Raw genomic sequence first — 15,422 nt, forward strand, 5'->3', positions numbered from 1 at the left:
TTACAAATTTTCAACTCAGATATTTTCTTGTGTTAAGAAAATTTCAGATTTTAAGATATTTCAGAAAAAAAATTTTCATGCAAATTTAATGCAGATTTTCTAAGATGTATTTTTTTCCTTCTTATATATATAATGTCAGAAAGTCAGATATTTATGAGAACAAACTTTATGATCAATCAGAAAATTGAAAATGTTTGACTTGGCACTTTTTGGTGAAATAAAATAGAATTACCTGCTGGAAACTGTTAAAAACATAGAATAATACAGTTTTACAGCTTTTGCTTCGACTCCCTTAAAGAAAATAAAACACTGTTCTGTTTTTTCCGTAACAAACCTGGACATTGAGTGCATTGACCGATGCAGTCCTCCTTCGTTTGAATCTGCAATATGAAAGGAAAGGTTGAGCGGTCAGCTCACCTCAGGTCACAATCTGAGAGAAAATGGTTTTCTGTGTTGATGTAATAATTTAGTTTTGGTCTGAGTAAACAGTTTTTATGGTGCAGAGTCATTTACTGTATATAGACTCGGCTTTCTCTTCCTGCATTTGCAGATGAAACTTTTCCAAATGCAGCTGAATGTCATGATGCAAGCTGGTGTAAAAGAGAGGAATGCAGAGGTTTTGCTCTGAGCCTCATGCTAACAAAGTTGGACGTTGTGATTGATGTGTAGGAGGAAAACAAGTCAGAAAGACTCACTAGTATTGAGTGAAGAAGCTCAGCATGATCAGTTGGATTTCAGGCTGTGAGGAAACTGTTTTAGTATCAACGGTTGCTTCTTCACCACATGATTTTTTGAACAACCTCCGGTTGGATGTCCGATCACTCTTTAAACCTAATCCTCAGATTTTCAGCAGGGGAAGCCTTTCTGGGAGCTTAAGTCAGCTTTATTCTGCTTGATCATTGTGATGCTGAATCTAGTTTTTAATGTGAGGAGGAAAAGGTCCTTGCTTCACAGTTGGTTCATTGTTTTTTGCCATTTCAGCCACTGAAATTTAACAGCGGCCCATCAAGATTGTAATGGTTTTCTTGCATCATAACATCTTTTTATTTTGCTTCACTTATTCGTGGTATTATTTTCTTTTCAACCAGTGACAGAAATGTCTACAAATCAACTTTGTTAAGATGAATCATGATAAATCGATTATTGAAATTTAGTCTTTGGTTAATTGTTAACTTGAGTCTTAAGACTGAAAAAACACTTTCTGAGAGGTTATGAAACCAAAACTGTATGAAAAATAATATAAAAATGTCCATTTTAGATTAAAAAATCTTTTTTAAATACAAAACTCCTTAAGTAACGTAGTTTTAGGGTTCAAATTTTACTTAAAAAGATGAAAGAAAGAAAATGCCTATTAAGCACATTTTGCTATTGATCAAAAACTAATCAATAGATCACTGTATTGATATTTAGTCAAGCAGATTTTCACATGTTGATGTTGATTTTTAGCTTCTACAAATGATCAGATTCTCACTAAATGAATTTTCTCATATTTTAGATATAAAAAAATTATTTTATTAGAAAACTGGCATTGAATTTTATGTATTTCTTACGATAAATGAAAAATCTGCAGATTAATCATTAGAATGATCAATAACTAAAATAATTGTTAGATGCAGGCATTTTCTCTTTTATTCAATAATGAATCTGTGACTAAAACACCAGCTATTAATTACACTGAATCTTTCTCTGCGTTGTCGATTCATCAGTGCTGCTGATTCATTATTTCTCATCCTGCCATCACCATCGGATCAAAGAGCGATCTATCAGTTCTTGTTTTTGACATTTAGCTGTAACTTTCCTCTCTGGCCAGATGATGGGAGCTAATTGACATTCCTGGAGATGCAGTCCTTCCACTTTGTGCCTCTCTGATTGGGTAAGACAGCTGCATCTTGCTGAGAAACTTGAGAAAGGATTATTTCTGTGCTGCTGCCAGACTCTTCTCTGAGCCCGGCTTACAAACGTCTTTGAGGCGTACTCGGAGGAAATTTCCCACCAAAAAGAAACGCATCAATGTAGCTTTGAACTGACTGTGTTTAACTTTGGCAGCAGGATCTCTCTGAGCTGGAAAGTCTTTCTTCTGCAAACATTAAGCCAGATTTATCGTTCCTCCTGCTTTTATTAGCTATTTATCGACGGCTCTCCCTGCTGAGGCTGCAAAGACGCAGATTTACTCCTGCATGCTGCCCAAAGCCGCTCACTCTGACCCATATAGGTCTGATTCTGTCACAAAGCCCGACGCTGCACAGATTTGCAGATGGTTTTCATCCTGCTGTGGCTGTTTAAATCAAGGCAGAGCTGCAGATGATTTCATGCTCTTTTATCGTTCTGCATGTGTGAAAATGCGATAGAAATTCCTGCTAAGTGGCATATAGGTTGTTTCCAGACTTATTCTCGGTTACCCTGCAGATCCATGATAATCCCAGATTACATGAGGGAGATAAGCAATAGATGGAGCCACATGATTAGGCCAGTAATAATAGTAGCTTAGGTAGTGACGGGGAATCTGCCGGCAAGCAGAAGCTGACTGGTGAGCCGTTTTATTGTGAATGTTGTTGATGTTTGGGAGAACCAGTTTGGAGGCATCTGAACTCAGCAGAAACTATAAAACAGGAGCAAAGCATTGATGTATGGTTTTAACAGAAGAACAAGCGGCATAAATAGTTTTAAAAACACATCAGCTGAAATTCTTCTAGCATTTAAACTGATTTTGTTTCTTGTTCTACTTTCTAACTTAAATTCTATTTAAACTAAAGTTTCCTTTTCCTTTAAGGTACGTTTGAGACTTTACCTTAATTATTTTATTTCTTATATATTCTATCATTATTGATACATCAGTCAATATATTTTGGATTTCATGACACACTTAATAAAAAATATTACAGAATTATATAATAGAATATTTCTGATGGTGTTTTTTTTACCCAACATCTGAAATAACTAACCATTTGTTCCACTAATTAAGCTAAAATCCTACAAAACCTAACTTGCAGTACTTATGTTTAATTAAAATAATGTTTATTTTAATCGAGCTCGTGTATCTTGAACTAAAAAATAAAAAAATCTTCTTTGTAAGAACATTTGAACAAACTTAGAAGTGAATTTATTCTCCTGGGGCTTCATGATCGAGTCGTCTTCATAATTAATAGAGTTAAATAACATCCCGTTTCATAACAGCTATAATAATAAATGAGTCGGTCCAAACCTCTCTTCTTGGAGAAGCTCTTTCCTTCTGCCTTTAAAATCCTCTAACTTGCAGATTACAGATCTGCTTTCTGCAGTTGAAGACTGAAGAGGGAGACATAAATGACCTGACTCTGTTCCAGCCTCACATTTCTTTATGTTCTGCAGTTGATCTTAACAGGAAATTTATGTAAATCATAAAAAAGAGAAGCACAGCAGGGAAATGACTCCTTCATCACCAGTTTTATGTGCAAATCTTTCACTTGAGCTGCTCAACTGATCCACTGAGTCTGTCCTCCCTTCTGCCCTGAAGCCTCTTTATAATTGGAGCGCTTTTTGAGCTGATCTGCTGCGAGATTGGAGGATGGAAAAACCCTTCGCCCCGTTTGTTTGACTTGCTGATGCCAAGGCCTGCAGCAAACCCAATGACCAGAGTCATGGTGCGGATTTTAAGCCGAATGGCAAATTCTCTCTGCTTTTCGCACAAAGTCTCCATGAAATATGCATGTTTGCCACAAAAAGCTGAATGAAAGGAACAAAAACTGATATATTCATGAACTGGAATTAATCGAAATGATGATTAATGGAGAAAAACTACAACTAACTGGAATTATATTGTGTGTTTATAAAACTCGCTAAAACATAATGAAATTATAGATGTATTATTCTACATTTATGTGTTTTTAAATCTGTTAATTAGCTCTTCAAACTGATGTGAAATTTATTTTTACGTCAGCCATCTTGCTAATCCGCAAAATGGCAAAATTATGGTAATAATTGGTCAATAATTAGTCAATAGGGTTCATGTGTTTGTGTTCCTGCAGGGCTGCACAGCTCCTACGCCGGCCACGGCACGCAGATCGACCCCGAGCTGCGAGCCGCCCTGTCACCAGACTGCCAGATGACGCCTGTTTTCGACGACCGCTCCTTCCAAAGCCCCCTGTACCACAGCCCCACCCACGACCCCCAGGGCTCCCTCTACAGAGCAAACACAGGTACTGCATCCTCAGAACCACGGGACACAGATCGAGAATCTGTGTATTGGAGCAACACGAAGCAGCTTTGCATGTCTATACACAGAAACTGTTGCTCATTATGCTATTTCAAAAGCAATATCTCAGCAGATTGACGTCTTTCCAGTTGTGTTTCCACAGACTCTCGGTTAGATTTAGGTCTGGACTTTGACTAGGTCAGGATAAGTTACACTGCAGCTCTGCCTTTAGCAGATTGCTCTCACCTTTGACTTGCTTCGCTTTCGTGCATCCCGTAGCATTATGCTGCCACTGCCGTGCAGCAATCCACCAAACATAAAATAACTGAGCATTATTTTAATGAAAAGGCTTTATTAGTTTTTATGAAGGTTTTTTGATGCAATTTACAAAAAAGAAAAACCAATTATAGAGTTAAGGTATTGATAGAATTTTTAAATAAAGTAATTTTTCTTCATATGTTGCAGTCTTTTTTCTTTTTTGACAGAATATTCGATTAAAAAATTGAATGGATTTGTGAAACTAGTAAAATTACTTTAATTTAAAAATTTGATCAAATGTCCAATAGTAGGGATTATAAGATAATATTTTTTTTGTTTGTTTGTGGCTGGACTGAAGGTAAAAATGTAAAAGTCGTTGACCCCAGATTAAAAGAGAATCTTTCAGATTTTTATTTATGTGATCAAATGTGAGGGGAGTGAATACGTTTACTATGTTCACAGAATATGATTAATTTTCTCAACCTTTCAACAGCAATAAACCTCCCAAATAAACTGTAATAGTTCATTTGTTCCCAGTTGTGGGAAGAAAATGATTTTTGGTGTCAGTTTCAAAAACAGAAGTCTTCATATTTCTCCCAGTGCATTAATTTGCATTTAATTTGTATTTAAATGGCACAAACAACCTGATCTCCACACCAAAGTCTGCCATCCCCTCGTCTTAAGGCCATTGCTTCTCCTCAGATCATTTCTTTTTAAAAGAAAACTCTGTAAAATGTGGTTTGCAGGCTGGGAAGTTGTGATAATTATTGCTCCCTGAGGTCAGCTCTTAATTAGGCTGAAGCCTTTCATGTTCCTTTGCAGATTCCTAATGGAAAGAATTACAGCTGAGCGCTCTGTGGAGGGCGATAGTGAAGTATCCAAGGAGCCATTTTAATTTTGTTTAGTCGTTATTTAAGCTGCCTTTCAGACATTGTGTCTAATTTAAATGGTTGGCCTCCTTTTAGAGCTCATAACGTTGCCGTATTTTTTGTATTTTCTAACTCATGCCGTGCCCTCAGGTATGGGGACCCTTCCTCGGACCACAAGCCATTGCGGCACGCTGCCGTACCAAAGAAGCAGCTACGGACTGAGCCCCGCGGCGGCGTTCGTCGACTCCATCAGGGTGTCTACCGAGCCTGTATACTCCCACAGACACTCAGCACTGGTGGACCGGGTCATCACTCGCACGCCATCCATCGAAAGCATCCACAAAGACCCCAGGTACTCAGCAACTAGAAAACTTTAAAATTATGAGTGTTTAGTTTGAAATGGAAGATATTTAGAGCATCTTATAAAAAATTATGTTTAGCTTAGTTGGAGTTAACATTCAAAAGCAACAAACTGATTCACGATGTTGTCTGTGTTCAGAGAGTTTGCGTGGCGTGACCCAGAGCTGCCAGAGGTCATCCACATGCTACAGCATCACTTCCCCTCTGTCCAGGCCAATGCCGCCGCCTACCTGCAGCACTTGTGCTACGGTGACAACAGGGTGAAGGTGGAGGTAAGGAGACGAGGGACGCTGGGCGGCGGGCTGGATAAAAATAAGACGATGCGTCACGACAAGCGTCACTCTGAGAAAACCTGCTGCTGTTGGAATTTCATGATGTAAATGCCACAATATTCCTCTAAACCAGCTATTCAGAATGTTTTTCATTTTACTTTCCTTTATGCATCGCTGCTCTGGGTGTTTCTAAGCTTTAAAGTTTAAATTTGACTTTTTATGAAAGGCAGCCAGATTCAGAGCCAAAGCGCCATCTGCTCCAAAGAAAACTTCACCTGACATCGGTGCCAAACTTTCTCAGCACTGAAATCCTGCAGCTAATGCTTTCACTGTGGCTTCATATGCTGGAGGCTTTTAATGTCCCCGAATTGCCTTGAAAATTAATTATGATTAATCGTTTAGTGAAAGAATAATCAGCTAATTTAGTTCATTATATACTTTGTCAACTGGAGTATGCAGGCTAAAAAAAAGGCAGAACGCTCTTTGAGTAGAAATTAAGCAAAAGCTGTACATTATATACAAACATTTTGCATTTAAGATTAAAATATTTTGTTTGTCTGTAAATTTGCCCTACTTATAACTCCTAAAGTGACAGTTTTAGCTTCACTTAGTTCAAATTCTGTAAAAAGCAGATGCATCCTTTGCTACAAATTACAAAGCCTAAAGAAATTATGTTATTGCTTTGTTGGCACTAAAATGTTTACTTTCTTTATTAAAAAGGAGTTCAGTTATTTGCATCTTCTAATGAATTCCAAATATTGCAGTAAAAAGGTTTAAGGGGTAAAATAAAAATGTAAAAAAAAATTTAATCCGAAATGATCAATATGTTAATCAATAACTAGAATAATTGTTAGATGCAGCCCTAATATTAGCTTTTAGGTTTTTAGAGATGCAGCAGAATCAAATAATTTCAACCACAATTTGAGCACAGAAGAAGAAAAGGGAAAACATATTTAAATTTGGAGTAAGCGTTTTAAGCACAAACAGTCGATTGTTTAGTAGTATAAGAATAAGACAAACTCAACGGTTTGGTTTTGGATCTGTAGGTGTGCCACCTGGGAGGGATCCAGCACCTGGTGGACCTACTGGATCACAAGACGCCAGAGGTCCAGAAGAGCGCCTGCGGAGCTCTGAGGAACCTGGTGTACGGCAAAGCCACCGACAACAACAAGGTGGCGCTGAGGAACTGCGGTGGCGTTCCGGCTCTGCTGCGCCTCCTCAGAAAAACCACAGACAATGAAGTCCGCGAACTCGTCACCGGTACGCCTGCTAGCACCGGCTAACTCTGTGCCACTAAGCTATCTGCAGCTACATCATGTATGAGCTGCAAAACTATTTGATACAATCCAGAACAGTAGCTTTCTTTATTGTTACAACACAGTTTGATTATATATATTATATTAATATATTTTATACAATTGTTTTTCTTTCTTTTGTTTTATTTTTAACCTAATTTTTATGTTTTTTAATTTATTATTTTATTCACTTATTTATTTAGTATTGAAACCATGCAATGAAACCTCACTCTATGTGTAAATTATATGTGTACATATATATTTAGTGAAGTACAACCATATTTGAAAGGGTTCAAATATTTTTCTGCACAAACATGCAGCTTGAATAATTGATAGTCTTGGTGAGTTCAGCCTTGCTTGCAATCAAATTATTGAACTAATTGTGGCGTTTTAAGCCTTGTGGATATTTATTGTATCCGACACTTGATTTCAAAATGACCAAAATCTGTCTCCAAACACTATCTTGACTGAAATCCCACTGTGATGTGCGTGGGAGTTCTCCTGCTAGCGAGGTCTGTCGGCCAGCTGGCCAGCGCGATGACTGCGCGTCGCTCTGCAGCGTCGTCTGACCGACTGGCTGGCTCGGAGGCGGCGCATTAATCCATGGATTGGCTGTTCGGTGGGAGGTGAGAGTGGCAGAGGCTTAAACACTCGCCACACACTGTTGGCGGAGCGGATCTCAGCACAGCCGCCAGGACAGATGCTCAGATAATGTGCTTTGGAAACAGGATGGCGCCGATGGCTCGGCACATACTGTCGAGCACCAGCAGATCTGAAGCTGCTAGAAACACAGAGGAGAGTCCTTTCACTGGGAGCTGCTACTCTTAAACACTCAGCTCTGGATTGGGATGATTATAGAGCAGGTTGCTCCATTTCTCTGAAGATGCTCTTCAACACCTCCATGCACAGTGCTTAACATTCACAAATGTACCTGCATGTTTAAAACATCACTTCATCTTCCCTATTTTATAAGTAAACCAATTGTTTCTGATCTTGTTACTAATGCAAGATCTCAACGTTTGTTTCTGATTGGTCAGGCGTCCTTTGGAACCTCTCCTCATGCGACGCGGTGAAGATGACCATCATCCGTGACGCCCTCAGCACACTGACCAACACGGTGGTCATCCCCCACTCAGGCTGGAGCACCGCCTCTCACCGCGACGAACACAAAGTCAAGTTCCAGTCCTCCATGCTGCTGCGCAACACCACCGGCTGTCTGAGGTGAGCTGCGAATCAAACGCACCCCTCAAAACCTAAACTAACTGTTGGAACTGTGTTAAAAGTAGATATAAACTCTTGCTGAAGCACTTTTAATGGTCTTGTATTTTCTTTTACCCTTTTTTAGACCCACAACAATTGTTTCTCTTATTTCACTGTTTTGTTAAAATATTGCATTTTTAATTTATTGCTGAGCAGGTAAATAAAGAAGAATTCACTCACAATGAAATTATTGTTTTAATTGGAAAAAATAAATTAGGGATTGCCAAAAATCCTAAACAGATGAATGGGATGGAACAAGATAGCCTGGCCTAGTCAAAGTTCACACTTACATCCAATCAAAGATTTGTACAAAGACTTGATGTTCACAAATGCCCTCCATGTAATCTCACTTATCTTTAGCTATTTAGCAAATATTGTTGTGTAAAGCTGCAAACTCATGCATCAGAGTTAATAAATGAAAATATAAATCATACTATTTTTTTTAAATGTTGAAAACTATGTATTTTAATCTTTCACTTGATTATTGTGCTTCACTTTGTTTTTGTCTGTCACATAAAATCTAACTTTTTCAAGCTTGTAGTTATGACATGAAAAAAGGTAAATTATTTTGATTCTGCCTCATTAAGCTGCTTGATGTTTTATTACATTGATCACTTCCATCTGGATTTATTTGTCATCTTAACGATTGTATAACACTGCAGATTTTATGCAGCTGTGAAGTGTTGATGAGTCTCATTTAAAAGCCTTGATTGTACATTAATTAATCTAAGGAGAAAAAAGCAGCTGCTTTAAAGTTTGAAGTGTGTTTATTAAAAGTTTAGTTTGTTTCTCCTGATGTGAATCTCAGACTCAGAGAGTGAACTCCATCCTCTGCAGCCTGCAGCACTTCAATTCATTCACGCTGATGTGCAGCTGTAGATTGATGTATAGAAATGCATTGTGGGAGTTCAGTGATGCTGTGCGGTCGTTCTCCTCCCTCTCCTATTGGAGGGGCGGCTCCCTCCTCTCCTGTATCCGGGCAGCTTTCCGGCCACCCTGTGGGGGAATCCATGCACTGCAGCGCCGTCTGAACCGCCGGTGTGTGTTTGTGTGTCAGGAACCTGAGCTCGACGGGGGAGGAGGCGAGGAGCCAACTGCGCTGCTGCGAAGGCTTGGTCGACTCGCTGCTGCACATCCTGAAGGCCTGCGTCAACACCTCGGACTACGACAGCAAGGTGCCGCCGCCGCACTTCTCAGTTTATTCCCAGCAGGAGAGAAGCTGAGGATGAGACAAATTCAACTAAACACTGTCACCCACCACACTGTAATGAAGAAGTACTTCAGCCCGCACTTGCATTTTAACCTCCAACACTATAAAATTTATTTTTCATTTCATAATTCGGTCATCAGGCTGAAATTTGCAGGAAAAACAGAAAAATAACCAACTTCCTATCCAGCATCAGGGCCGGTCCTAGACATGATTAATGCAGGGGCTGCTACTGACAGGAGAAAGGGGCCATTTGTCATAAAAATAGAATAAAATAAGTTTGAATGCTATTATTGGATTAAAATTCAGATTTTCCAAATATTTTCATGTGGCGCCACCTTCAGGCTCAAATTATAATTAGTGAAGAACAAAACAAAAACCGATGGGTGAATTAATCTTTATTTTTATGCAGCTAATAGAGAAACATTTCTCCTGTTCAGATTGTGGAGAACAGCGTCTGCACCCTGAGGAACCTCTCATACCGGCTGGAGGTGGAGATGCCGTCCTCCCGTCTCCTTGGCAACCAGGAGCTGGACACCCTGCTGGGTTTCTCCTCGCCGGTGAAGGAGCTGGATTACCTGTGCTGGGGGAAGAGACGTCACGGCAGGAAGAGGGGCGGCTGGCCCGAAGGCAAGGTACGACCGGAGGAAAGCCTGGCTTCCTGATCTGATTTCAGGTTTATTGACGTCCTCTGCGCCCTGCAGTGGGACGGCATCGGCCCCATCCCAGGTTTCTGCCAGTCTCTGAGGGGGGCGGAGCTGCTGTGGCATCCCATGGTGGTGAAGCCGTACCTCAACCTGCTGGCCGAAAGCTCCAACCCGGCCACCCTGGAGGGCGCCGCCGGCTCCCTGCAGAACCTCTCCGCTGGAAACTGGAAGGTAGAACATTTCACTTCATCACAACGTAGCATTCTCTACTTTTGAGGCTGTCCAGCTACAAAAAAAACTCAGAAAAGAGATAAATAATGCCTTACAAGATATTGTCAAGCTTAAGAAGTTGAACAAAAGTAGCAAAATAAAAGAAAAAAAAAACTCTTGATACCTGGATGGATATACATTTAATTGATACTTTTTTAAATTCCAGAAAATTGCAAAACACTGAAATCCTTTTAATCTGGAAATAAAGTTGTGATGGTTGTTTAATTTCTTTTGATTCACAGGTTTACTTATTCCTCTGAGATATAGAAATTGGTATTATGCTACTGTGACTAAATGTTTTGTAAATTGTGCTTTCTTGTTACTCAACATAGATAAAATATATTTATAAAAAGTAATTTACTGTTCTTCATTTTCAGGAAAAGTAAACTGAGTCATATGGAAATCAGTCTGTTTTTATCTGCAGTTCTCCGCCTACATCCGAGCCGCTGTGCGAAAGGAGAAAGGTTTACCCATCCTGGTGGAGCTGCTGAGGATGGACAACGATCGGGTGGTCTGCTCCGTCGCAACCGCACTCAGAAACATGGCGCTGGACAGCCGCAACAAGGAGCTGATCGGTATGCACACACACTCACAAGACAAACTGGAGAAGCAGCACCTGTTTGAGATGAGTATGTCTGAATATGTCAGGAAAGTACGCCATGCGGGACCTGGTGAACCGGCTGCCAGGCGGCACGCCCTCCGTGCTGTCCGACGACACGGTGGCATCAGTGTGCTGCACGCTGTATGAGGTCACCAGCCGCAACATGGAGAACGCCAAAGCTCTGGCCGACAGCGGTGGCATCGAGAAGCTGGTGGACATCAGCAAAGGACGAGGGAAAGGGTAAAAAGAGAGGCTGCTTCCTTCATGAACTTCTAATTAAAGACAGCTGAAGGGCAGGAAGTGCAGCAGTCAATCAATATAATATATATTTGCTTGATTTAATATTTGCTTTTTGTATTGGCTAAAACGGAAAGTAAAATAAGGTTCTTCATATGTTATGGTGTTGCAGGTACTCAATGAAAGTAGTAAAGGCTGCTGCTCAGGTGTTAAATACACTGTGGCAATACAGAGAGCTGAGGAGTCTCTACAAACAGGTGGGTGGAATATATAACAAAGTTACCCTTTACCTTTAAAACATTCCAGATACAAGCTTGATCTTCCCAGTGAATTTGACTTGTTGTGATGTGTCACATGCAAACAGGACGGATGGAACTACACTCACTTTGTCACCCCAGTGTCCACCCTGGAGAGAGACCGCTACCGTTCCCAGCCCACCCTGCCCACCAGCCCTCTGCAGATGTCCCCTGTCATCCAGTCAGGTATGAAACAGGAGATAATTCCCCATATTCAACCCAACTTTAAGGTAAACATTTCCTGTTTTGTGTTCACCACCAGGTGGCAGTGCAACATCCTCGCCGGCCATGCTCGGGATAAGAAGACACAGCTCAAACTACCAGAGGGCGCAGTCATCTATGCAACTCGACACGTATTACGGAGACAGTTTACACAAACGGCAGTACACAGGTTGGTATTTTGGCGTTCCTCAGGGCTGTGTACCTAAGCTCCTAATGCAGTAGTTTCCAAACTGTTTCCCCAGGGGGTAAAACTGGCAAGTTTAAGCTACAAAATTCACTAAGCAATAATAAACCAATATTTTTTTCATAAAATAGGATATTAAAGACCAAAAACATAATAAAGGGCTTTGAACTGTTAGCTTATTAATGGAAAAAGACCATTATTAAATGGTTTTTGTTTTTTGGTCAAATTTGTACCAATCTTGACTTGTGGTTGAGACTGAACAAAATACACTGCTTAAAAAAAATAAAGGAAACGCTCAAATAACACATCCTAGATCTGAATGAATGAAATAAATATGAAAATAATTTCCACCTGTTGTCTATTCCATTTGCACAGGTGATATTGATTGTCAATCAGTGTTGCTTTCTAAGTGGACAGTTTGATTTCACAGAAGTTTGATTTACTTGGAGTTATATTGTGTTGTTTGAGTTTTCCCTTTATTTTTTGAGCAGTGTAATTTCAAGGGCCACAAATGGTCCCTGTGCCACACTCTGGACACACCTGCCCTACTGTTTTAATACTAATTTGAAATGTCTTTTTGCAGGGTCAGAGAAGAAAACTCCTTATTTCATTGGGACATATTCCTCCCAGTCAGGAGAGGATATAAGAAGATCACAGGTGAGAAACATTTACTGGCAAGTTTCTCCTGGTTTAAATTCACTGAAAAGGATGATTTCTTTAAGGAGTCTTCATTTTAGTTATATTTATTTTTATATGATGCTCCAGTCATACAGGTGAAAACCCTCAAAAGAAACAGAAACATCTAAATTACATTGTGAACTCATCAGGACAAATACACTGCGAAAATCCAAAATAAAGTTCCACCGATTTAAATAAGTTAATCCTACAGTATAATAGATATTAAGAAATTTATAGTAAAATTAAACAAATAAATTAGCATTTTCTATCAACATTTGTTCTACTTTAACTAATAAACACCAAGTGCATATAAATATATATACATATCTTTTTTTTTTCCATTCAAACAATCAAACAGTTAAAGTCCATGTAAAACAGTATCAGGAGCTTACCGGCTGTCCTTCAGTTTTTTTTTTTGAAAAATTTGCACAGTTTGCACCTTGCATGCAATCAGCACTGTTTGTCACACAGGCTGTGCCACTTTCTCAAACAAGACTGAGAGCTCAGCCACACCTAAAATACACTCTTTGATTGCCAGGAGATTGACTCCACCTGGTTCTAATCTCCAGCAGGCAGAGCACAAAGAAGCAGCAAAAGGGGAGTGGCTTCTTGGCAGTTCAGCAGAACATTTACACTTTAGTTATCAAGCACATTTGGTATCAGGTGGAATTTAGCCTCAAAGTGAGCAAATCAGTTCCTTCAAAGGTCTCCAAATCGAACTTTTATGGATTTTGAAGAATCTCTCAGCCTGGTGTGGAAACAGTTATTTCAATAAAGTGTTTCTCTCATAGCTCCCAGAGCCATTCTACGACGAACCCGACAGGAAGAACTACAACAGCTACAGAATGTACCTGTCGTCACCTCAAGGCTACGGCGAGGAGCGCTACGAGGACGAAGCGGTCCACCTGCCGTCCTCCCCCGACGGCTATGCCACCCAGTCGCTCCGATTCAAAGCCAACACCAACTACGTGGACTTCTACTCCACCACGCGGAGGCCTTCCAACAGGGCGAACAAGTTCACCGGGTCCCCCGACTCCTGGGTGTAGGCACAAACCAAACTCACACGCAGTGTGCGTCCAGCTTTACCGTGCGTTTCCGTGAGTCTTTGTGCGTGGGGAGTGCACTGTACCGTTTGTTTTGCTGAGAAGTTGCGGATGCATGTGAATCTGTGTTGAAAATGGGCTGAGAGACCAGGATGGAATCGCTGCCGGTTTCATGAAGTCAGAAAGTAAGTAGGAAAATTCAGTATGTTATCAGTTTAAACTGAAGGAGTTTGGTTTAGTTTGATTGTTTTGAGCCAATCAGACACGCATGAGGGGAAAAACGTCTCAAAACTTCAAATGAACGCATCGTTCCTGACACGTTTTCAGCCATACTTCTGCGAAAAAGCATTTTCTTCCCTAAAAATGTGTTTGTTTTACAATTATAGATAAGTTGGATTCATACCGACTTTCTTTATGAGAAAAATCAACATATAAAAAAAGGCTTTTTTCATATAACAGATGAGTTAATTGAGACCTTCTAACAGCTACATTTATTTTCTATCCTCCTGTAATAGTTAGCTGCACTGCAGTTTTAACCCTCTTTTAATTTAGATTGAGTTTGCTGCGCTAGGGATGCTGCTTACCTTTCCTGAAATCAGCAATAATACACAATCAATGCAAACTCATTTATGAGCTTCACAAAAAGAAAAGTGTTGCATAAAAAGTAGGAGGCTCTTCTTGTGCTGTGTGTATATTTGGTTCTTTTGGAATTAAATACTTGGAATAAATTTGAAATGGTTAAACGGCATTTATCAAATTTGTAATTGTATGACAAATTTTACTCCAAAACAAAATTTAAAACCTAAATGCAGCCTTCTAGATTCCCTAGGTATCAGAGTTTGTGGGGGAAATCTCTGAAAATCTCTTTTTTGTTTCTATGTTGCAAGAATTTTAAGAGCCTTATGTTTGTCTATTTGTCACAAGGTGCATTTGGTAAGATAAAGGACATGAAAAAAGAACAAAGCAGCCCTGACGTCACTGTTTACTGGAGTGTTTGTTCATGTTAACGGACTCATTTTCCTCCGCAGTCAAAATGTGAAGTGTGTTGGCTTTATAACATAGATATCGTCTGCCACCGTTTCACGGACACGAGAGAGAACGAGGTTGTTGCAGCCGGGAATTCTGGGAAAAGCTGAGATTTATCCAAACGAGAACAAAAGAGGCCCGGACAAAAAAAAAACAGGTTTGGAGACACCCATCATCACTCTGGGAAACCTTTAAAGACTGAAACTCATCACTTCATGTTGGCCACAAGTGCAGTAACTATATCATAAAGTATATGAAATATGTGCAAAAAAAAAAGTGAAAATCTATTTGTACAGATACACTTAAATAACTGTCCTGTTACATTGTTGTATTCAATATGTAGAAATTTCTATGTGATTGTGAGGATAAGATTTTTCTATTATTTATTGTTTACTTTGTATCGATTTAATCGTGATCTGACCAAAATACACCATCTGTCTGTTTTGTCCAGAAACGATGACAGTAATGTGTAACGTTAAAGAGGGAAAATATATGTATAGGGATTAAAGAATATATCACAACAGTC

General features: G+C 39.7%; 1 protein-coding gene across 1 annotated transcript in view; it reads left to right on the plus strand.

Moving 5' to 3' along the window:
* Positions 1-15,422, plus strand: part of LOC129353778 (plakophilin-4-like) — a 31,384-nt gene extending 15,962 nt beyond the window's left edge. The window contains exons 8-22 of the mRNA XM_055023210.1: positions 4,005-4,175; positions 5,449-5,650; positions 5,798-5,930; positions 6,977-7,190; positions 8,263-8,446; positions 9,543-9,660; positions 10,133-10,327; positions 10,397-10,570; positions 11,034-11,184; positions 11,258-11,450; positions 11,620-11,704; positions 11,812-11,929; positions 12,006-12,134; positions 12,733-12,806; positions 13,619-15,422. Of these exons, the coding sequence (XP_054879185.1) occupies positions 4,005-4,175; positions 5,449-5,650; positions 5,798-5,930; positions 6,977-7,190; positions 8,263-8,446; positions 9,543-9,660; positions 10,133-10,327; positions 10,397-10,570; positions 11,034-11,184; positions 11,258-11,450; positions 11,620-11,704; positions 11,812-11,929; positions 12,006-12,134; positions 12,733-12,806; positions 13,619-13,873 (2,396 nt within the window). The 3' untranslated portion in view covers positions 13,874-15,422. The remainder of the gene's footprint in view (positions 1-4,004; positions 4,176-5,448; positions 5,651-5,797; positions 5,931-6,976; positions 7,191-8,262; positions 8,447-9,542; positions 9,661-10,132; positions 10,328-10,396; positions 10,571-11,033; positions 11,185-11,257; positions 11,451-11,619; positions 11,705-11,811; positions 11,930-12,005; positions 12,135-12,732; positions 12,807-13,618) is intronic.

The sequence above is a fragment of the Poeciliopsis prolifica genome, unplaced genomic scaffold (assembly GCF_027474105.1).
Source record: "Poeciliopsis prolifica strain line A6 unplaced genomic scaffold, Auburn_PproV2 SCAFFOLD097, whole genome shotgun sequence".
NCBI lineage: Eukaryota > Metazoa > Chordata > Actinopteri > Cyprinodontiformes > Poeciliidae > Poeciliopsis > Poeciliopsis prolifica.